This window comes from Haliotis asinina, chromosome 14, assembly GCF_037392515.1.
Source record: "Haliotis asinina isolate JCU_RB_2024 chromosome 14, JCU_Hal_asi_v2, whole genome shotgun sequence".
NCBI lineage: Eukaryota > Metazoa > Mollusca > Gastropoda > Lepetellida > Haliotidae > Haliotis > Haliotis asinina.
In genome coordinates this window covers 32,425,045-32,449,960 of record NC_090293.1, presented here as the reverse complement: position 1 = coordinate 32,449,960, position 24,916 = coordinate 32,425,045, and the positions used below count along the sequence as shown (strand labels likewise).

Genomic DNA, 24,916 nt, shown 5'->3' with positions numbered 1-24,916 from the left:
CTCTGTACTTTATCACATAGGAATGACGTACTGCTAAGAACTCTTCGTTGATACAGACCCTGAACCATAACACTGCGTTTGTTTCCGGTTTCCTGTGTTCTGTGCAGCATTGCATTTCTTTATTACGAAGGAGACCCAACTCTGTGTACGTTTCACAGCTGCTAGGTCACTTCAGGAAGACCCACTAGTGGAATGTTTGTAACAGGACCAGGCTCGGCGACTTGATGGTCATTCCAGACTGTTGTAATATGGCTGGTAGCGTTCGAAATAATCGCCGGAGGCCCAGCGCTGGTTGTTATGGTATTGGGCCAGCATTTTTAAATATTTGCGGGCCTTTATGGCCTGCTGTAAATTAGCTTATTTTTCAGATGGAATCTTTTCCTTAATGTTTTTCTTTATTAACCTTCGGGATTCATCCATGATCCATTGTGTCACGATAACTTACAGTTTCACTTTCTGGTATTCAGCGCTTTGCGCACAGTGATGTTAACGCAAGTCTTCAACAAATAGATATGTCTCTCAACGCAATAGGATTCTGTAACTGATTTTGTAGAAACTGTGCAATGTAGTCTGTTTTGTTTTAATTTGTTTGACTTTAACAAACACTTAGTTTTATGCTTAAGACTTAGGTTCGATTCACCATATGGGTACAATGTGTGAAGCCTATTTCTGGTGTCCCCCGTCGTGATATTGCTGAAATATGGCTAAAAGTAGCGTAAAAGTAAGCCCCCTCTCTGTCTCATTCTTTGAACTTGTATTTATTCCAGATAAGAATTGGCCACAGCCACTTCGGCGTGATGTGTCGGGTGACTTGGTGGATCGGATCACTGGCAAACATACATTCCCATTTCCTCACTTGGTTCTGCTCTCAAATTTCCTACCCCATGTTTCATAATTAGTCACGTGAAATATGTTTTATTTAACATTTTAAGCACCAATCCCGGTATTCAGATAAAGAAATAGCATGTTGCTTAATTTTATCATGAACCTGTTGGAGTTTATATATCTTATCTGTCGTCGCTATGTTAGAATTTTCGTAACATTTTTATTCTACATATAACACTTCTGGCCTAATGGGTGAATGAAGCAGGGGAGGTAACTGTAAGTAGCCCATATGGAATAATACCCCCTGTTCCTTCACTCCGCTGAACCGGAAACTGGAAGAGGGAATGGAGTCGAAGAACGGTCATACCGCAAGTCGCGCTTAAAATGTTGAATAAAAATATTTCACCTGAGTAATTGTTCAACATGACTTAGGACATGTGAGAGCATAGCCCAGTGAAGAAATGGGTGTACACCTTTGATGGTGGCGATATTCCATTTTGACATTAAAAGTATTTTTGGACCGAAGCGAGGGAAGTACGTTGCCAACCTTTGCTCGCTTCGTTCGCATATGAGAGGACTTGTCATATTCTCTATGCTGCGCAGTCCTATTTGCGCTACAGTTTGCCTGTGATCGGATGGTCAGGCTAATGACTGTGTATGGGATGCCACCGAGCCGGGATCTGTGATCATCCTTGGTTGGCTGGTGGGGTAGCCTAGTTATCGCCTCTGCTCGTCACGCCCAAGACACGGGTTCGATTCCCCACATGGGTACAGCGAGAGAATCCCATTTCTGGTGTCTCCCGCCGTGGTATTGTTGGAATATTGTTTAATGCGGCACAAAACTAAACTCACTCACTCTTTCATTGATCATATGTCCCGTCCAGACTATGTAATATTCATTCAGTCGTGATGTAAGCTGGAATATTATGGGACAGTTAGGACAGTTGTGCCACAAGCCTAGATCTGATCAATACTGAATATATTTGCAGGATGGATACAGACTACATCCTCAGTGCCAAACATCCTTAGCATCTGTATAATGTTTACTTTGTCTGCAACTTCCCAGTCGTCCCTACTCGACTCCCGCAGTCTCTGAAAGCTTCATCATCTTCCTTTTCTTTAGAACAAAGAAGTATATCATTGATGAATTCATCCTTTTATATATATAATGTATATCAAGTAATCCTGGAAAATAGGGTTATAATGCATCACTTATAATGGTATAATTATATATTGTTCCCATAGCTAGATACCTCGCATCAATCAAACCTTTGCCGTAGGTACACATGTTGACTGATCATCAGGCTGTCAGAAAATGTAAAATGTGATAGGAATTTAAAGGAAGATTGCCGTGGCAGTTTTTCTATATTTCTATCACCTATATTGACTTGTTCTTGGACATTAGTTTTGCTATTGTTTGTAGCTCGGCGGAACAGTGTCATTAGCAGTGCAACGGGAATGCAACCATGCATAATGTATGTCCCAGAACGCAAAATGTCTCTCGGCGTTGTCAACAGGACGTATGTTGTGGAATTACACAGTTTGTAATGTTTGATTTGCTGATGCGAAAACAGTTCGATCTTTGAGTGTGCACGAGTGAGTCTCCACAAAGAACGAACAAGACTATATTGTCTGTATCGTATGATTTGTTGGTCCACAAACAGAAAGGGCTCCCTGAACTGAGGAAGACATTGCTGGATCAGGCGAGCACACCACCGTATCTTCGCAACCATTAAGCTTGATACAATCAAGGAAGGACTTTCTTTGAAAGTATTTCAGACATTTCATACAATGTTGATTCTCAAACACAACGGATTTGCTTTGCTCATTGTCATCTCTTTAGAAGATCTTTCTCTTCCTGTATTGTAACTCTAAACTCACTCACTCACTGTATTGTACTGTTTTCCCATATTCATCATTTACACATGGTCGTCAAATATTCATAAATCCATTATCATTTTTAACTACGACTTGAAAGATAATTATTCTCTCCTTTTATGCATCTAATCCTGTTCGCATGCAGCTTAGATCATTACGTTCTCTTCTCCAGACTTGAGTACTTACAGTCTCCGCCATAAGGCTGGAATATTCCATGGTGATGCGTTAACCAACAAACAAACAAACGAATTTGTGTGGTTAAGCGATTCTATTGGTTGCTTTGCCTATAGTTATGTATTTTCCCCCAAGACAAAGGTCTCCGCGAACCAGTGTCGAAGTCTAGATTCTACCCTTGCACTTTCAAGTCAGTTTTTCTGTGCAAATACCGAAATACCCATGGTAAAGTGTAGTATTGGTTGGTTGCCAGGGAAATCTTTCCTTTCTGATCGATCATAATGTCTGCTAATGTTTCGGTTCTCCATGGCACGCCATTATTGCCAAGAATCATGGCATACAATTAAATCGCGCGTTGTAAAGCGCATTTTCGAAGCATCAAAATGACGGCAACATGGGGCTTTCAAAACATCGCAAACATATGCGAAGTACAATTGAACCGTTCACTTTGAGCTAATGGGTCAGCAAATTCTCTGAAACATTTTTACGAAGGGAATGACTCTATAGCTGTTTTGCCCGCGAATGTGGGGTATTCCAGTAGCCAAGTTTGGAAATTCAGAGTTATTTTTCCTTAGAAACAGTGCTAAACTACTCTCATCTCTGTGTCCGTTTGCGCTTAGACAGAGCCCTGACAAAGACATTTTTACTATAGCCACGAGATGGGTACGAGATGCTATCCGGTTTGCCGGAATAACACGAGAACTTACGAATGCCCCTTGAAGCCATATAAGAACAACGATCTGATTGGATATTGCGTTTCATCCAAATTGACATAGCTCGTCTTCTATACGGGGTGACTTCACGACCTAGCCAACAAAGATCGGTTTGAAATGGCAGCTGAGGAAATTAAGTTTTGATATAGGCTAGCGAACACTCGTGCCCTCGAACAATATTATATTGGGTGGATAACAATTTCATTTGTTTTCTTAGTGCGACGTTTCGAAAGAAATTACTGAAGCATTCTCACACAGTAATGGAAGTGGGTGGATAACAATTTCATTTGTTTTCTTAGTGCGACGTTTCCAAAGGAATTACTGAGGCATTCTCACACAGTAATGGAAGTGGGTGGATAACAATTTCATTTGTTTTCTTAGTGCGACGTTTCGAAAGAAATTACTGAGGCATTCTCACACAGTAATGGAAGTGGGTGGATAACAATTTCATTTGTTTTCTTAGTGCGACGTTTCGAAAGAAATTACTGAAGCATTCTCACACAGTAATGGAAGTGGGTGGATAACAATTTCATTTGTTTTCTTAGTGCGACGTTTCGAAAGAGATTACTGAGGCATTCTCACACAGTAATGGAAGTGGGTGGATAACAATTTCATTTGTTTTCTTAGTGCGACGTTTCGAAAGAAATTACTGAGGCATTCTCACACAGTAATGGAAGTCTCATCTCATCTCTCTGGGTGCATTTTCCTTTAAAAAAAGCAATGTGAATTAGCGAGTTGTAAATTCTATCTCTTTTCTGTTCTGAAAGCCAACTAAGTAAGCACTTTCAGCTTTGCAGTTTAAAAGCCAATCTTACATTAAATCTTTGTTTATATCAATATCTTTGGCATTTAAAGATTTGCAGTACCACTTCTCTATAACACAAAACTCCCAAGTGCATCTTAGAAGCCACTTCCTATAAGGTCACTCTGACCTGAGCTTATAGAGTGACAGCCTTCAAATGACTTTCCATTAACCCTAAGAGTAAATCATCCCAACTAATTATTTTCCTGCACAACCGTTGAAGATGCTGTTTGATCTCAGGCGTTCTGTATATTGTTTCTTGTTAAAAGATGGATGCGTGCTAGCCCCGGGTTATGAGAGCTGCATTTGTTACAGGTCTCTCGACTTCAATATGTGTCTAGTTATCATGATTCACGTGAAGATCCGGGTTAGACTTGATCTTCAGTAAGCAAGTAGTATATTACTTATGCTTTTTCATCGGGTTTAATTTTACGCCGCACTCAGCAATATTCAAGCTATATGGCGGCGGCCTGTAAATAATCGGGTCTGGACCAGACAATCCAGTGATCAACAGCATGACCCTCGATCTGCGCAATTGGGAACCAATGGCATGTGCCAACGAAGTCAGCGAGCCTGACCACCCGATCCCGTTAGTCGCCTCTTACGACAAGTACAATCGCCTTTTATGGCAAGCATGAATTGCTGAAGGCCTATTCTAGCCCGGACCTTCAGGGTCGCACTTGCATCGAGACACACAGTATGAAACCTCGCCAGTACGGTCCCCTTTAATCAGAAAATCTCTAGAAAGAAAACAAAACATTCCTGGGAATTTTATATTAATATTATTCCGACCCACTGTTCGTGGTATCCGGCCGTTCATCCTTCTGGTACCCGTGAATATCCGGTTTGGAAGTGATCTTCAGTAACCCATGTTTGTCGTAAGGGGCGACTGACGGGATCGGGTGGTCAGGATCGCTAACTTGGTTGACAAATGTCATTGCCTTCCGATTACGATGCTAATGCTGTTGATCACTGGGTTGTCTGGTCCAGGCTCGTTTATTTACAGACAGTATACCTGGAATATTTCTGATTTTAAACAACAAACCGATCAGTCAACCAAGTTATGACGAATAGAATCATTAAGTCATTGCATATTTAAAAGTGACTTTAAACGGCGCATATTTCGCATATAACACTTTCCAAATTCAACTAACATCGGATACGTCTCTTTTTTCAATACTATTGCAGTAGTTTTGAGGGGATTATTTTTTCTCCTTAAATTGTCTCCTTTGAAGACGTTCAACGAATGAATGCATAGTTTATATGAAATATAAACAAATTCAAGCAGTTTCAGTCTCCTCTAGCGATCAACAAGAAACGTGAAAATCAGTTAAAACTTAAACTCAATTAAGCTGCTAGTCTGCAGGGGGCGGATAACACGTAATCATTGTGAACGAATCTTGCACTTTCTGTATCGTACGCTGGATATACGTATCTATCAACGGAAAAGTGAGTTAGTGAGTTCGGTTTTGCGGTGCTTTTAGCAATACTCCAGCAATATCACGGCGGGGGACACCAGAAAGGGGAATCGAACCCGGGCCTTTGGTGTGACGAGCAAACACTTTAACCACTGGGCTACCCACCGCCCATCAACGGAAGACAATTACTAAAATATCAATAGTCACAAATACTATCGATGCACCGACAGTTTTTCATTTCTACCACCAATTAATTGCCGTTGGAGACTCATCAGGTGCAAGACACCCATAGTTCGATGCATCGTTGCAAACCAGAAGCACAGTCGGAAAGGGAAAAATAAGTATTATTTTCACATTAGACTCTGCAATTTATTCAGTTTGAATTGAAATTTGAAAGTGTGAAATATGTGTGAAACGGCTTGAGAAGTATTTAGATGAGCCGCGACCTGACAATTGACCCCAATTTGCATATATTGGAAGGCCCTCCAGAACATTCCACTTGAAAAATGAATGAAACAGGTTGTCGCCTACAACTGGACAGATTCAATTTTCTCGTGCGAATCGTGTCTGCGTGACACGTGTTAACCAGAAGTGTCCTTGAGTTCACGCCACGGTCAGCGTGTATTGCGCGTACTTGATCCCCGTGTACCTGTAGCAACCAAGTGTATTCGTCAACATTCCCTGCCTCGCCTACTCGTCACACACGCGTGTACTGCACAGGCTCATCTTACAAGTGTCAAACAGTACAGTTCGAGTGGCAGGGAGATAGCAAATGTGAAGAGGGACTTCAGCAGATGCATTTCATGCCAGGTGAGTCGACGACTGAGCGACCTTATTGCTAACTATAGTGTGATCTATTGTTTTCAGCAGCTATTTTGAGCCTTGAAGGTCTCGGGGTAGAACAGGTCTTCATCAACCCATGTTTGCCATAAGAAGGGCCTGTGCTGGTCGTAAGAGGCGACTAACGGGGTCAGGCTCGCTGACTTGGTTGACACATGTCATCGGTTCCCAATTGCACAGATCGATGCTCATGTTGTTGATCACTGGATTGTCAGGTCCAGACTCGATTATTTACATACCGCCGCCATATAGTTGGAATATTGCTGAGTGCTGAGTAATTCTCAACTCACTCCTTCACTCATCAGCTATTCGAATTTTTGTAAGTTTTGCCCGATTTTTACGAGTAAACATGCTTTTCTGGATATCATCTTACGCATCCCACCAAACGCCCACTTAGGCCGAAATGGGTTATTTCAACATATGCTATCTGCAGCAGTGTAAATTTTTGGAATACACAGTAACAGCCTAAAACAATGTTTATCTATTTCCGAGAGTACCCTCTGACTCTATCAAGATGACACAATACACATAACTACACCGCGTACTGCAAGTATTCTTGCGTGTGATGGTATATTGTTAAAAATGCTCCCACGATACGCTAAATGAATACTCCTCGTTAACATAACAGCATTATTCAATAGGACAGGACAAAAACAGCAGCCTTTCAGAATCATTAATTAACAGAAACTACATTGCCGTGTCGCAAAGCACTTTCAGCTGTTTTGATCACCAATTTCCAAACTGTATAAAAAAAACAAAAGAAAAAACAAACTTTTAGAAGGATTAACTAACTTAAATTTTATTACCGTGTCCTGCGAACCGTCTACTGTTTTTAACAGTTTAATATTTTACCGGTTTAATTTGCGTAGTTCTGCCAACTGGGACCGGACCGTAAGCCTATTTATAACACTGACGTATCTTACAGGCAACCCAGTTTAATGGCGGGTTACATGCTTTCTTGCATTCTCTTCCCACAGTGGTTACTTGTCATATCTTCCTACGTAACCTCTGTTCTAATACGACCGTTTCATGGTGCGAGTGTTCAAGACTCGTGATTGGAGACAATTAGATTTAGTAGTGCAATCAGCGACCTTGTTTCAAAAGTGATCGTTCGCAAGTTCTCGGTAATTACCGGATGCACCGTGAAAACTAGAACCTCTTCCCGAGCGCGATACTCAAATGTTTCTTCTAGACAGAACTCAGTCATGTCATGTTCGTTTCTCCATATTGCTTGCATTTGTCAAGTTGAATCTAGGTCGATGTAACACGTGTTCTGATTGGACAGAAAAGGGGGATCTGCTGCCATTTTTTACCGTGAGGGTACTTCATGAGAACAGCGAAATATGGCCGTATTAGAACAGAGGTTCGTACGAAGATTTGACAAGTAACCTCTGTGGGAAGAGAATGGCTTTCTTGACGAAACAGTAAATTAGCGCCGGAATCTATACGAGAAAGAATTCAGCTTGAAACTAACAAGAAAACGAAATGTTACCTATTTTTTAATTAACCAGGGTAATAAATGAATACCAACTGCAACCGGTAATTGCAATTTCGGCGTAGAAAAGTAAAGTAGTTCATTATTTAGTGGCAGTGCAAAAACAGTGCACTATAAGAAATAGGTCACAATGGCAGTGAGTGCGAATTTCGATCAATCTTGTGGTAGTGTGAAATGGCAAAAGCACTCGGTTGACGCTTTTGTTTATTTTTCATGCTCTTCTGTATTGGTGTATGCTATTCTAGAAACTTCCAATTTATCGTTGACTCAAACTCTTGGACACCATTCCTCTCTACTGGCTGAGAGAGACGTCGACTCCATATATACTGACCAGCAATATAAACGCAACTCAGAATTCATGAAAATTACATGCTTTCAACATGAGTTTGGATTTGATCAAGGAAATAAATTGTTTCTGGAATTTCGTTTCTGTTGCTGTACAGTTTAGTTTTAATGAGAAGGGTCTTTTGTCAAATCCTATGGAATCTTATCTATAATTTAAGACCAGGTAAAATGGAAAGTCAGTCGTATGAAACATACTTACAGCGACGAGTGTCAATACTTAACTTGGAACGCTAATCCCAACACATGTTTCAAACAATGAAGAGGCCGTGCACACTGGCTCGGAAAGAGGAACTAAATTGCCATAACGTTTGTAGCATCATATTTCGATGCAGATAGAAAGCATACTGTGTGTCTTATAACCGCAAGGAAATTCAACATGTATCGGTGCCACGGATGTATCGCTTCACCCAGTCCGTTTGATTTCATTTTAGAACGGAATATTGCTGAGTGCGGCGTAAAACTTAAACTACTCTCTCACTCACTCATTTTAGAACGATGAATTGCTCATTAACACAAAATCTGATTACTGAAACAAAACCAAATTTTGCACAGTTACGTAGTAGTAGTAGTAGTAGTAATAGTAGTAGCATTTTTGTACCAAAGTAATATGTTGTTATATATATATATATATATATATATATATATATATATATATATATATATATATATATATATATATATATATATATATATATGTAGCGGTATCATTTGTTGTAGTAGTTGTTGTTTGTAGTAGTATTTGTAATTTGTAGTAGTTGTAGTTGTCTTAGTAGTTGTAATTTGTAGTAGTCGTAGTAGTATTTGAAGTTTGTAGTAGTAGTAGCAGCAGCAGTTGTTGTTGTTGTTGTTGTATACTATCCCAAAAAGAAACACATAGGCGACTTGTAGTTTTTAAAAACCTATTAATTACCTACAGTGTTCAAACAAGCGTCGAAATATGAAACGAAAAGTGTTGATAACATGATTTTACACTATTGCACAAGTAAAAATGGATTTTGTCTGAAAAAGTTGATTTCTTACAAGGATTTGACAGGCATCGCCACAATGCAAGAGAAATCACCTTCCCGTTGAAACTGTGCAGCAAAGAGCATTCACTGTCAGGCAATAAAAGTCCAGATTAATTTCAGAAATTGGCATTCGTTTCGAAGGATTTTCAAGGTCAAATCACAACGTCACATCTTGACTCTACGACACGGACCACCACCTTTGAAAGAATGCATATTGGAGATTACCAATCTTTTGTTGCCAGGCGTCTGAATGTTAGTCTGAGCGAGATATCGTGGCATGGAGCTCGTTGCAACCACACAGGCATAACAAATGACCGTTCCCGTACAGGCGACCTCGAGACCCAAAATCGGTACACCTGGGATTCCGGGTGCTACAGTTTCGTGATCATACTGCCACAGTTGAGAGCACAACAGCCAGGGTGCCTGGACTCCAGGGGATATCCGGTCAAACTGAAAGAAATCGGTCTGAGAGCCAGGAAACCCGACGTCGAGGTCGTGCTACGTCGTCACCATTGCGCTCAACGTCTCCGTTATCTAAAACAATTCACATGGTTTCTTTCTTCCAAACTGGTGTAAAATTTCATGCACTAAAATATATTTGTGGAAAATCTGTGCGTTTATATATATTTCATCCATGCCAGGGACACGGCAAGTCTGCCTGCTTGACAGCGGTACAACAATCTGTATCAGGGCGTAGTTCTCACGAAATATAGAAGGTATAAAGTTTGTGTGTAACGGCAATGGAATGTTGAATGATGACTTTATTGGTGAGTATGCACATGCAAAATGTTATTTCGTCTTACACGATTCAAGGTCAATACCGAGTGTAACCTCCCTTTGCCAGCCAGCACTCTCCTTCTCAAACTGTTCAGCCTCCTGATTCTCTGAAGGGGCATTCTACAAAATTCCTCCTGTAAAGCAAATGCCAATTTCTTTACGGACTGATTTCTTTGCCTACGACGTCCAGTCATGACCAAGATGTTCTCAAACGATTCAAATCGGAATTCAGTCAATCGGAAAATATGTCAGGAGTGCTTAACTAAATTGTTTGTGTATATTTTCTCATCTGCAAATATAGAATAGTGAGGCCGGAATCACAGAACAATTATCTGAGAGCTAATTTATTTAAAGACACATTTATCCTATAGTCCCTCGACAGTTAAACGTTTGGTTTCAAACGCCATACTGACTTTTTTTCCAAGTTCATTTAGAGCTCCCAGCAAGGTATATGTCGTTTAATATCTGTCATTCTAAAAGTGCGAATCCAAATGCCCCGTACCTCAAAATGGCATCTGTAATCATGAACAAGAAATTATCGTTTCGTATTTCTTTTGAGGACATTTTTTTGTTCCAAAGAACAAACCTTCACCACATCGATCAACATTATCGATAATTGATTCCGAATTTAAAATATTCAGCACTGTACTCGGAATGCTTGAGGTTTACTGTTGATTTAAGTGTTTTACTTAACTCCCTCAATCAATCACCCAATCAGTTATTCAATTATGATAATTGCCTCTCCATTTTCCACATGTTTTATGGTTGTACAATATGTCCTCACCGGACCGTTTCGCAGAATGTCACTGACTCTATGATCAAACAATATTATTAACATGGTGGAAATGCACAATATTTTATAAGGATTCTATGACAGAATATTTTATTGAAATATCGAAATGCTACACGTGCCACATCTTCAGTCTGCCAAGGGTCACAATGATAACGAAGGTCCAAGACCAGTATCTTGTAAGTGTTAACAGATAGAGATAGGCTAATCCAATTTATCGTGTACTTCACTCGTGGTCACACTGATATCGAATGTCCAAGACCAATATCTTGTATGTGTCAGCAGATGCATCATGTCTTTCGCTTGTCAACGCCGTTGTGGTCAAATACGTTATGAAAATCTTTATGTAATTCTGACAGATAGAGTAACTTAACTTCGCAGTAGGTACGTTATCGGTACTCGAATTAGGCAATAGGATTGAGATACAACAACTTATCAGCAATATTATCAGTAAACCCGATTAGCTATGACAACTGGGAAAGGGTATAAAACAGGGACGACCACAGTCACAAATCATCCTGTGACTGTGGCGCAATAAACTCCTTGTTTATTTACTCAGGTAAGACCCTTTACTTTCTTCTACCTTGGCAAATCGTTACCATTACTGTTCAATGTTTTCTGAAAAACATTTTTGCTATCGTGACCACATGTTAAGATCCTTGGCAAGGTCGTTATGTTTAGGTGGAACGTGGTCGTTAATATATTACTCTCTATTGCTTTGTTCAGGAGCGGTACTCTAGGTACCCCAGTGGTTAGAGCGTTTGCTCATCACGCTGAAGGTCCGCGTTCAATTCCCCACGTGGGCACAATGTGTTAAGCCCATTTCTGGTGTCCTAAGCTATTGCTGAAATATTGTTAAAAGCGCTGTAAAACCCAAATCGCTCCCTGTATTGCTGTTCATGTTTTGTCTGTTTGATAATAGTGGTTTCGTGGCTGTCGTAGAGCGTGTCGTGTATTGTTTCAATTATTGTATTATTATTATTATAATTATTGTGAATATCTTTCCGTGTTAAATGATACTGGTATAATGTATAGAGTGTGTTCGACACTGTGTATTTCATTATGTACTGCGTAATGTTGTTTTGGATATGCTAGTAATATAAGATGTATGAACGAAATTGTGTTGATGTTATGTGTTAGAAATGTATCTTGACTTATGTAGTATGTGTCGTGTACATCGACGTATGATGATTATGTACTTTGTATATCGGCCTATAATGATAATGTATTTTGACACCTGATTACCGTGTCAATATGATCCAATAATTATTTGTACCTAACCATGTAAAAATCATCCTGTGACTGTGGCGCAATAAACTCCTTGTTTATTTACTCAGGTTCTCGTGTTGTGTGTGGGTTGGTATAGTTACACCTCCTAGCTGCCAAGCGAGCTGATTCCCCAAACTCGCGAGTTAACAATATGTTGCCTTCGTGAATCAGTCTTTGTCAAACTGTTTGAACGCGTCAAGCAAACCAACCGGGAAAACTATCTTTGCAAGATGAAGATTTATTGATCAAACAAACCGAAGCAAGTATTTGGCCTGATGGTTGAGATGATAGGGCGTCGCTGTCGTTGCTGCAAAACAAGGAGCCATTTAGCGTTTTACATTTCAACGCTTAACATGCCAGTATACAAGTAAGCAATTCCATTTCTCAGAGGGTCTTGTTCAGCAGAAAGTTGAATTACAATACCCGATTTTACCAGCTACATCTGCTGGTAAATTCTGCGGATTAAACAGATATCAAACAGTACTAAAGGACCCTTGAGTGACGCTGAAGACCCAGGTTCCAATCCCCACATGATGCATGTGTGAAGCCAGTTTCCTGTGTCCCCCGCCGTGACAGTGCTGGGATATTGGTGAGGCGTTATGGAACCATACTCACTCGTAATATGACTTGATTTTCCCTGGAAACTGTAACTCACACTCTCACTCATTGCTAGATACGTGTGTATGATTCGTTGTTCGTCTTTCAGAACTGGGGCATCAATATGAACAACATCTGACACCCTCCGGCACGGACGTTAAAACATTGGGAAATACGCAAGCATTAAAACAAAGCATTTGGCTTAGTCATAAGAAGTTGACGGAAGGTGGCAAGTGGTTATAATCCGGGAAAAGCTGACACTTTTCTACAATTAGTGTGTGAGATAGTCACGGCTCTCTATCTTGCATTGCAAAGGATCCGAACACCAAAGAACCCATCTTGACCCGGGTAAATCGAGCATTACAGCACGTAGTTCAGACCCTTGATATGGAAAATGTACATATACTCCAGAACATTTGGACTATTGGATGTCATTATCTGGACACGATGCTACTGAAAATATTGGCCATTTAGAGTGGACACACGAGTGGTGATAAATCAGAGCATCAGACAAACCCATTTAATTGAAGACTGCCATCTTGCTAACGCCTGAGTGATCTCCATAATGACACCTGGATTATCCGCCCTGTTGTGGGCGTGTCTAGTCATACATGTGTCCGGTAAAGGCAACACGTGTACCAACTTGGACAATGTCCCCCACGTGGAAAGGTCCGTCCAGCTCCAGGGATCGGCATTCTTGGTCCTGCAGACGGAAGGTGTCATGACATGCGCCGTTCACTGCTTGAACCGGAAGAGATGCAGATCCATCAACTTTAGCATCCAGTCCGGTATGTGTCAACTAACCGAAGATGCTGCAACGAGTCAACTCGTCAACAATTCGTCCTTTGTGTTCTCAGATATCAGCACTTGGCCACAGGTGAGAGATTTAGTGAGTGAGTTTAGTTTTACGCCTCAATATTCCAGTTATTCGTCACATGGCTAGATGTCCAACAGAAGATTATATTATATTGGTCAGTAGCCAGATTGTTATAGAATTACAAAATTCTTTCAGAAGGGATTCAAATCCATTTTCTAAACACCATTTAAAAATGATTTGAAAATGCATATACTGCTCAGTGGTATGCATACATTTACCGGCCACGACAATATCCACTGAAATCACTCACAAGAAGTGATGGTTTTACAAACGCAGCTTGTTAATGAAATTGGTTTACGTTTGGGGACAATTATGGTGTGGTCATAAGGAATGAAATTTCCTCGATGCCCCAAATGTTTTCGGAATTAATAATGAATCAAGTGTTGCCCTCCCGGTACCATTTAAGATATTAGAAAGGTAATAAATAATGGAGACAATAATAATCATGAAATTGTTTGAGTTTGTCTGGTACCAAACAACCCAGCTAAATAGCATTTCATATGTTTTTCCAACCTACCTCCATGTCATCGCCACATTCCATATTTGAACATGCTATCCAATCCATAATGCGTCTGTATAATTCCTAAGACATCTGGAACCATAATACTTACTATGATTGGCGAGTAAGTGGCAAACAGACTTATCATCTGTAGTTTACATAGAGGGTGAACTAATCTTCGTAACTCCACAAGATAGCTATTTCTATCATTTTCCTCAGGAAAAGGCGTCTTCATACTGAGTCACCGGTAATCTTGTCCTTAATAATTTATTTGAAATATATCCATTCTAAGATCTCTTGAGGAAATCTCCTCAACATCTTCAAACATTAACATGACCAATAAAAACACGATACGAACCTAGCCATTTGCAATAATTCTAGAAAACCACATTTGCAACAATTCTAAAAAGAGTTGATATGATTTATGGCTGATTTGAAGTCTTTCTTTTGGACTGAAGTTTTGTGTACCTTAATTCGTAGTGGGAGAGGGCGTGATGTTTCACCTACATGAGAGTATCCACATTGGTCGTCATGGATCTAGTAGACTAGTCCCCACTACTCTGAAATTAATTCTTTTCTTTGTGTTTTGCTGTTTGTTAGTGACATCAGATCCAGACGTGATGTCTGATTCATGCTCCTAAAATTGCCGAATGCTTGATTTATAGCCTGTGAGTTTGATTTCTGGATCATATTACATACTTTAGATACTGGTGAACGTGAACTAAATCGACACATAGTTTCACCAAGATTGGCGTTTACTTTGTTTAAAGGTACGCCGTAATTGGATAAGATATTCAAGTAGTGAACACGAGTGTAAAGACAGAGTATTTTTTCCACGCCTTCTTAGCTTGTATGCAGTCATCGTTGAACGCTGTTTATCGTCTTTCATATGCGAGTCTTTTACAACTCCAGATCCAGAGCCTGAGTGTCGATACAAGTCTGCTCCTGATGTTAGTGATTTTTTTCAGTGAAAAGCCGAAACACCATGAATACTGTTGCGTTATTTCGATCTGTTTTAATTTTCTTTGTTTTTTACAACGTTTTGTAACTATTTCAGAGACTGGTTGGAGTTTGTGCCTATCATGACTGTTCACAGTTTGACGTTTGTAAGGTCACAGCTAACTGGTCAGTGCAAGGCCTTTGTACTTTAGATGACAAAGGTATTTTGTTTTACAAACTGTTTCAAACATCAGATTCCTGCATGCTGCATATCCAACAGACTATAATGTAAGGAGACGTTTGTGTTTGTAAGGAGAAGGATCTTTCACGTGGATGTCTTTCGACCGTCTCACATTAGTGGGAGTGATTTTACGCCTCTGTTTAGCAATACTCCAGTTATATATATTCGACCAACGCTTTAACCACGGACTACCACTGCTCCTAGAATCACTCTCTCACAATACGATATCTTGCAGTAGTCAGTCACGAATGAAAGATGCTGTAAAAAGTCACATCTGACTTGTTTTGTGCTTAGAGTGTCCCTAGGTTGGGAACACAATTATATCGATAGCAACTTTTACAGCGGTCTCAATGCTAAGATTGTTTGTGTGAAGTGAGTCCGAGACATATAATATTATGATATTTGCTGTGAGATTGTGAGAATCCGAGTCAGACTCCTATTTGGCTTATGGATGTCAAATTATCCCAAAGTTGTAGATCGACGGCCATGATGTCAGTCACTTGCTTTCTAAGCTCGATTACGCCATGAGCATCTAAATCTATCTGTATTTACGGCATCTAACTAATCCACAGACACACATCGTGGATTTTGGTTACGTCCATCACAGATACGTGAGACGTACATTCACATGAAACTTTGGCATTGTGAACAACGACTTACTCTCTTCTGTAACTTGTTAATGGGTTTTTTAAACCTTTCAGTACGTCGCCCGACGTCGTGCGCAGACGTAAAACTTTGTACCGGAAGTAAAGAAGATGGTGAATACTGGATATTTCTTGAACAGTTTGGTGGCGCCCCTAGGCGGTTGTTTTGTCATAGAATGAACGAGACTGCGCCCAAGACGTTCCTGACTTTGTCAACGCCGAATGTTGGCGTGGAACCGAACATCAGGAATCATAAGTGTAGAGGAGAGTACTTTCAAGGCCAACGTAAAGAAGCGGCGTACCGTAAAATAAGATTGGACGAAACAGTAAGTGATCACACATTCAGAGTGCAGTAGTTCGAAACTGTAATAATAGTAATCAAGAACATTCATAACGCTTCGGATCGAAAAATGCTTTTCATGTCAAAAAAATATCGCCACCATCAAAGGTACACTCCCATTTCCCCACTTGGTTGTGCTCTCACATTTCCTACCCCATGTTTAACAGTTACGCACGTGAAATACTTTTTGTTCGACATTTTCAGCGATACTCGTGGTATTCACATCGTTCTTCGCCGCCATTACCTCTGCCAGCTTCCTGTTAATCGGACGTGACGGAACAAAAATAAGAAAAAAATTAAAAAGTTAAATACCATGTTTCCGAATTTTATCATGACCTTGTTGAAGTTTCTTATCTGTCGTCGCTATTGTTAGAATTTTCTTAACATTTATTCTACATAAAAATACTTCTGGCGTCATGGGCGAATGAAACCGGGCAGGTAACTGTAAGTATTCCATATGGAAGAATACCTGCCTCTTCCGTTGAACCGGAAACTGGATGGGGGAATGGAGGCGAAGAACGGTCTGACATATCTTGAATTAAAAATATTTCACGTGAGTAGTTGTTGAACATGAGGTTGGAAAGCACAACCAAGTGAAGAAATATGTGTATACCTCTGATGATGGCGATATTTTATTTTGACATGAAAAATATTTTTCGAACGGAATCAAGGAAAGTACGTTGCCAACCTTTGCTCGCTTCACGCGCATGTGAGAAGACTGGTCATTTTCTCTAAGTTGCGCAACCCCATTTGCGCTACAGTTTGCCTGTGATCCGATCCACCAAGTCACCGAAGTGGCTGTGGCCAATTCTTATCTGGAATAAGTACAAGTTCAAAGAACGAGACAGAGAGGGGGCTTACTTTTATGCCACTGTTAGACATATTTTGGGGGTTGTTTTTTCTTTAATCCTTTTTATATTTTTTAAATATTTTTTTGTATTGTATTTTTTGTATTTCTTGTTTGTTTGGGGTGGGTTTTTTTGTTTTGTTTTGTTGTTTTGTTTGTTTGTGTCTGTCTGTGTGTGTGTGTGTGTGTGTTTTGTTTTTTGTTTTTTAGTTATAGTTGTAGCATTGATGAGTTCAGCCTTAAACAACAAACAAATGAAATCAAGACGTCAAACTATATTCACTCTGCAGCTTGTGAAAAGGGTGCTACAACATGTTGGTATAATCATGTACATATTTACGAATGTATTTAACCAATTTCGTTCCAATAACGTTTCAGACTTTGGCCGTTGACATAGAGGACGCAACTTTTGCCGACATTGTCGGCGAACCTCTCCGCTACGGCCAGGCTCAAGATTGTTACTCGGAGCATGGTAATGGTGTCCTCAGCGCGTGCGGCCTCAAGGGTTATTTCTACATTGACCTCAGGCACACTGGATTTGTCGTCAGTGAAAAGGTGAATGGGTCTGAGTTACCATTTGTATCCACTGGTGGGCTTATTACCGTATCACGTGAAGGTCTGTGGTAAAATAGGCTTTCGACAAACCCGTGCTTGCAATAAAAGGCGGCTATGCTTGTCGTAAGAGGCGACTAACGGGATCGGGTGGTCGACTTGGTTGACACATGTCATCGGTTCCCCAGTGCGCAGATCGATGCTCATGCTGTTGATCATAATTTGGTTTAGTACTTTCAGTGTAAAAAGAAAACCATAATGGAAAGTATATATTAGTTTCAACAGGATCCATGCGCTTTTGGAAAACAGGCATTTTGTTTTCCTCAAAAAGGTTACCCTCATTTGAAAAGTGAAAATCAGAAATGATTGTTATATGGTCACATGATTGTCACTTTTAACACATGAAACCTAAATGTCTTATGTCTTGTATAAGCACAACAGGAATAGTTATTTTGCTTTAAAAACCACTGTCAACATATCTGTAACAATATTTCCTTTAATTGTAAAATACAGATGATTATGACTTCCCTAAGACAGTCACCAGATGAACCTTCTCAAAATATGGATTGGTTTTCCCAGTTCGATCAGCCTAACATTTCCACAGCTTTGCATCTTAGTTTTGAAATAGGATGGCGCTTAACGTTATTATTTTCGGTACATGAACCGTCCATTACACATTCCTGACGTCTTAGGTACTTCAGGTGCAGTTGCGTCCCTTAGCTTTGTCAGGATCGGGGATAGTTATCTCTGTTACTTTCTTACCAGCAACAATGGAAAACACATGGCTGGCTCCCATTGGCGCTTGTGAACAGGACAGAAGGAGGCGCTGTGGTGAACGTCCACTGTGGGGGGTTCTGTGGGGGTTGCTCTCCCGATGGAGATCAGCTTCTCCTTGACCTCAACGAGTCGGAAGGTAAGACTCAGGGCAATAACATACATGCAAAAATATATCGACAGAATAACCACTTTACTCGCCCATTCTGTTATTTGTGGTTCATGAACCTACCATTGTGAAACCCGTGAAGATCTGGGATAGAATAGGTCTTCAGCAACCCATGCTTGTCGTAACTTGCGACTAACGGGATCGGGTGGTCAGACTCGCTGACTAGGTTGACACATGGCATCGGTTCCCAAATTGCGCAAATCGATGTTCATGCTGTTGATCACCGCCGCCAATTGTTACAGACCACCGCAATATAGCTGGAATATTGCTGAGTGCGGCATAAAACTAAACGCACACACTCACTTAAGTAGTGTGCAAAGGGTAAACCGTTTTGATGACTGCCAGTTTGGCTGAGCCGAAGTCCATGTCTACAAACGTTGTGTTAAAGTCGATGTCAACAAACGGTGTCGGCCCGGGAAAACCAAATCTGAAAAATATCAATTGCCGCTAACCCCACATTTTAAGTACAGACCATGGTGACTCGACTCGCAGCGAAACAATACCTTCTTCAAAAAAGCGTACCCACTGATCACAATGGATCGAAATTGTTTTAGTGACTTGTCCTTTATAAATTATATCACGACCATGTCTTCCGCTGTATGTCGTTTTGGTGCATCGCGTGTAATGTCTTTAAGACACTAAAATCATTTAAAAATGACATGTTAGAGTCTTGCAAGTAAACACATTGTACGCATCACACAATGCATTTACGAACAGACTGAAATGGCAGATCAAAGTGAATTCGTGAATTTGACAGTCGATGTTTGTTGCTATACATGTATACACATAAACTATAGTCCGTTTGGCTCAAAAGCAGACCGATGAATTGCAGTCTAGCTCGAAAACTAATAAACATAACACACTCAATGGAACGCTCATCATTATCAGAACATCATACCAACTCTGTGATGTTTTTGCAGAATATTTTCCCCGAAAAAAAACATCATTAAAATATTGACACAGTTCACAATTTGTTACGAGGGAGGAGTGTAGAGAAAGGGACAGCAAGGTGTGCGAGAAAGCATGGAGACAGCATAGCACAGGTTAATGAATAATAACTTTCTCGGCACTCGAACACCTGGCTGCGACTTTCTCGGCACTTCTCCCTCGTAGTAAACAGATTAGGTAGATTGATAAACAACTTGTATTATTAGGACAAAACTTCTGCAAAAACGTCACAGAGTTGGTATGATGTCCTAATTATGATCAGCCTTTCATTGAGAATGTTATGTTTATTAGTTTTCGAGTTACATTGCAATTCAGCGGTCCACTTTTGAGCCAAAAGGACTATAATCCATTGTTAGTGAAAAGGAACAATCACAATACCTAAATAATTATGCTTGCGTAACCCACAATGATGACTAACGCTTCATGATAGGACGAACTAAGCCAGGTTGACACTTTATGAGGCAACATGATTATCATAATGCACAAAGTGCACAGAATATTTTCTTTTCAAGTATTCTGTTCTTGAATATTCTAAACTTACGTTTCAACACTTCGTTAAACTCCGGGCTTTCATGTCAATAACGTCCCCAGCTCGCCACGTAATAATGTATGGAACCGCTAAGAACTTCAAATACATTTAATTCTCGATATTGAAAATTCAAATGATGGTACCTTAGCCGTTACAAAGACTTGTACGCTCGTCCTTCTTCAGCCGAACTGAATGTTCTGTATAACTGTTGACTCACATTTGAATGTAGCTTTCCCGGCCTACAACCTGCCATGTACATTTGTGCCTGCCCTATTTCTCTTTTTCTACAGATTTTGCCCAAAAATTATTTTAATTTTGTCTGGGGATATAGAGTCACTAGCATATCTCAAAATTTACACACATACTTAATGAAAAAAGTGTCAAATGAATATGTTCAATGTCCATGGGAGTTAGGCAAGGAGTACTTTGGCACCTCCCCTATTTCCTTGTTGCTACAGGCTTTGAAAAATTGTTTTTGTCTCGAGATATAGTGTCACTAGTATATCTCACAATGTGCACATACGCTGCATCATTCATTTGTGACAACTTAATGTGTTAATCGCCCAGAAGGAGTTTGTCTGTCTCACAGCCCCTGAACCACATTATTGTCCCTAATGTTTATCCTTCCCCGCAGTGCTAAAGCCCAATTTAGTCTAGATTTCCCCAGGTTCAGGCTTAATCTCTCAACTCAACTCGTTCTTTTCGATTTAAATGGGTGCATGTAGTACTATCAAGGTGATACACATTCAAGCGTTAAACTAGGAAGGAGCTAGGCAAGGAGTGTGCTGCCCCCTCCCTCATTTCCCCTTTTGGCAATGAACCATGTGATGACCCTAATTAGCGTCATTGTGCTACTGCTGTTAAGGAACAGATGAACAAATATACCAGTCAATAAAAAGTAGGACATACTGCATTTACAAAATTTTGTAAAACGTAAATTATGGAGCTCAGGAAGAAACAGACGGTGAAGAAAAATACAGGAAAATTTATTCCATTTCTTAGGAAATGTTTCATCTGTAGGGGCATACATTACTTTTTTTCTTATATGCATTGGCATTGGCTCGCACAAAGGTATAGACTTTTTTCTTATATGCATTGGCATTGGCTCGCACAAAGGTATAGACTTTTTTCTTATATACATTGGCATTGGCTCGCACAAAGGTATAGACTTTTTTCTTTAGTTATAAGCATGACACTCTGTTATTAGCTACGACAAATCTGAAGAAACAGTTCGAATGTTTTTCGAATGTTTCGACACAAAAGGTCAATATCTTTCTGTCCCGAGAGACAGAACAGTTTCAATGCTTTGTTCGACATAGGATTATGTGTCAATCTTGATAAATCAAATGTAATCATAAATGGAGAGACAGTATCTCAGTATGAATCATGGATTTTTCGCCATCTGAAGATAAACATGCTAACATGCCATAAATATCAAGGAACAATGTTTTTATTCATAATCAATATGATCTAATCGTCAATATGATCTAAAGCATATTAGACTCGTCAGGCACGCGTGGCCAGTTTTTCATTTGTTCAGTAATAACAACTTACTGCTTGTAAAATAATTCACAGTAAATTCACTACAGTGTTATTTTGTGTTATTATATGGAAATGTGGGGTGTTAAAATACCATGACGAAGTGAGAAGATACAAGCTTGCTATTTTAATCATATTCTTGGTGTAGATAAATTTGCAGCAAGCAGAGATGTTGAAGGTGAATGTGGACGCCATCGTATGCTTATAAAATAAGGGTGATTAAGTACTGGACTAAGATTTTGGGAATGAATGCAAATCGATAACACGACAATATAACGATATCCTTAGGATGTTTTAGGAGAATGGTATTGGTCATCGTATACAGGGAAACGCCGAAGGCCTGGGTTTGATTCGATGGGTAAAATGTGTGAAGCCCATCTCTGGTCTCCCCAGGTGTGATGTTGCTGGAATATTGCTAAAAGCGGTATAAACCCATACTCACTCATAGTAAAGTCTAGGACGCGTGTTTAATGTTCAAGTTAGTATCGATGTTGCCATAATGGAGTCATGCATGATTGTAACTTGATTTCGTGCATTTTAGTCTGCATCTTGAAAAGTTATTTTAATGTTGTCATCTTTTAAATAAGTGCAGAAAACTCACACAGTGCACTATTCATTTTTATTTTTATTCATTTTATTTTTGTGCTTTGCGCAGTGTGTGTGTGTGTGTGTGTGTGTGTGTGTGTGTGTGTGTGTGTGTGTGTGTGTGTGTGTGTGTGTGTGTGTGTGTGTGTGTGTGTGTGTGTGTGTGTGTGTGTGTGTGTGTGTGTGTGTGTGTGTGTGTGTGTGTGTGTGTGTGTGTGTGTGTGTGTGTGTGTGTGTGTGTGTGTGTGTGTGTGTGTGTGTGTGTGTGTGTGTGTGTGTGTTATCTATCCAGATCAAATCACTAAACAGAAATGATACAAAGGAGGGTTTGTATAAAATATTTTAGAATATTGCCACTGAGACAACATTGGAATAATATTATTATGAAGCTTATATTTTCGGACAAACATTCGTTTTGTCTTTTTGTATCATTTCTATTTTCTTCCATCATTGTTTTCCAGATATTCCTCAACCGAATGCTACGCTGGTGAGATGCGTCTGAGGGATACGTGAACGACCAGTATATATTGTTATTGATTTTGGAAATTCATAAGAAACGTTAATTGTTGATGTCACCGACGCACTTGTGAACGTAAACTGAACTATTTTGTTAAGCATTGTTTTGATCCTATGTCATACTTAACTCAAACGTCTTTAAGAGTGAGTAAGCGAGAGTGTATAATTTTATGCCGCTTTTAGCAATACTCCTGCAATATCACGACCGGGGACACCAGAAATGGGTCTCACACACTGTACCTATGTGGAGAATCGAACTCTCCAGCGTGACGAGCGAACACTTTAAAAAATAACAACTAGACTACACCGCTGCCCCACTTCTTTGAGAGAAGATGAACACTTTCTTTTTCATAGACAACTTCTTTATTGCAATAGATGCGCTTGATAACATTATCAGGATCTGCATCAATGGATCTAACAAATCTATTGAAATCTAACAAGATGTCTATCCATACAACTTTTTCTCGGCATTATTATAGCATCTAAGTGCGACCGATAGAAGGTATTTGAGAAAGTTGTAGATAATCTCAATATCACTATTTACGGGGACAATAGATGGACAATTGTCATGCTCGTAAAAATATGTCCAGATAATCAAAGTACGTCTATGAGAACTACATACCTAAGCAGATTGTTAGTCGTTCATCTGCCTTTTTAAAAAGCGGACAGACGGGCATACGCTAGAAGAGTCGACAGACAACAGGAAGAGCACCTACAGACCAGAAGAAAGGCAAGTCAGGGAATTGAAGGGACGAACTGGCCAGGTAATCCACGTGTAGCATAGAGACGTCGCCCTCTGGTAGCCGCGGTCGGACTTTGCAAGCATTGCGCTAACTGTTTGTTCTGACCTGACACGTTTTACAGCGACAAATAAAAAATTGCATACCTTTTATATGTCACTACACTTGGTGATGTTTCAAGAGCCTTGGAGGTGTTACATCTACCACTATGGGGACCGTCCTGAAAGAGTGTTCAGAGGCAAACGTACTAAACAACTATAATCTGTTTACAGTGAAAACGTGCCGATGAATTTCACTTTACACAAAAATGTAAACCAAAGTGAAATGTACATTTCGAACAGTCATAATTCTGCCTTGCCAGCTGAACATGTAAATCTAAGAATTATTTTCAACTGAGGATAAAGTTGTTTAACAAGCGATCATAGTTTCAAATCGCTATTATCATATTGCATTACTCAGGGGTAAGCGTAATTTATACAACCATAGTGTAGTGTTATAAAATATACAAGTATACAAGCATAGTGTTGTTATAAAATATGCAAGTATATAACCACAATGTAGTTTTAAATATAGGAGGTACGACTGTCGTAAGTCCGTGTTACAGTGTAGGAGGTACGACTGTCGTAAGTCCGTGTTACAGTGTAGGAGGTACGACTGTCGTAAGTCCGTGTTACAGTGTAGGAGGTACGACTGTCGTAAGTCCGTGTTAAAGCATCGGAGATGCGACTTTCGTAAGTCCGTGTTAAAGCATCGGAGATACGACTGTCGTAAGTCTATGTTGCAGTATAGGAGGTACGAGGGTCGTAAGTCATACCGTTGTTAGTCAACAGTCAAGGGAGGCAACACACTCAGCTTACCTCAGACCGCAGTAAGCAGACGTATTGCGCTGTGGGCACGGACAAGAAACTATATGCCGCGTTTCACTAACCTATCACAGCGGTACAACGATTTAGGAGCTGCCAAACATGAATTCTGGAAACCTCCCAACTCCCGTCAAAGTCCAAGAGAAGAGCCAATGACCTATTCACACCAGTAGCGTCAATAATGCATGATGATATGGCTCAAAGTGCCCACAGGAATAATTAAGCATACAAATGAGCACCTGAGACCGCGCATTTCTGTTGCATTACATGTCCTTTGATTTATTAATGACCCAAGACGATTCATTCAATGACCATTTCAGGTAACATGCTAGGTCATTAAGTTATACTACTTCGACCCGGGCGAAATGGGTGTCAGACACGCGT

At 40.0% G+C, this 24,916-nt stretch overlaps 1 protein-coding gene across 2 annotated transcripts; it reads left to right on the top strand.

Moving 5' to 3' along the window:
- Positions 1–6,318: 6,318 nt before the first annotated feature.
- Positions 6,319–23,823, top strand: LOC137261081 (uncharacterized). Of its 2 annotated transcripts, XM_067798750.1 has the most exons (8): positions 6,404–6,620; positions 13,040–13,807; positions 15,364–15,466; positions 16,188–16,456; positions 17,696–17,872; positions 18,635–18,782; positions 22,875–22,900; positions 23,592–23,823. In XM_067798750.1, the coding sequence occupies exons 2-8, from the start codon at positions 13,496–13,498 to the stop codon at positions 23,706–23,708; spliced, it is 1,152 nt and encodes a 383-aa protein (XP_067654851.1). In that variant the 5' UTR covers positions 6,404–6,620; positions 13,040–13,495; the 3' UTR covers positions 23,709–23,823. The 2 variants fall into 2 exon arrangements, with proteins under 2 accessions (XP_067654852.1, XP_067654851.1); XM_067798751.1 differs by lacking the exon at positions 23,592–23,823 and having other exon boundaries at positions 6,319–6,620; positions 22,875–23,555.
- Positions 23,824–24,916: the final 1,093 nt, after the last annotated feature.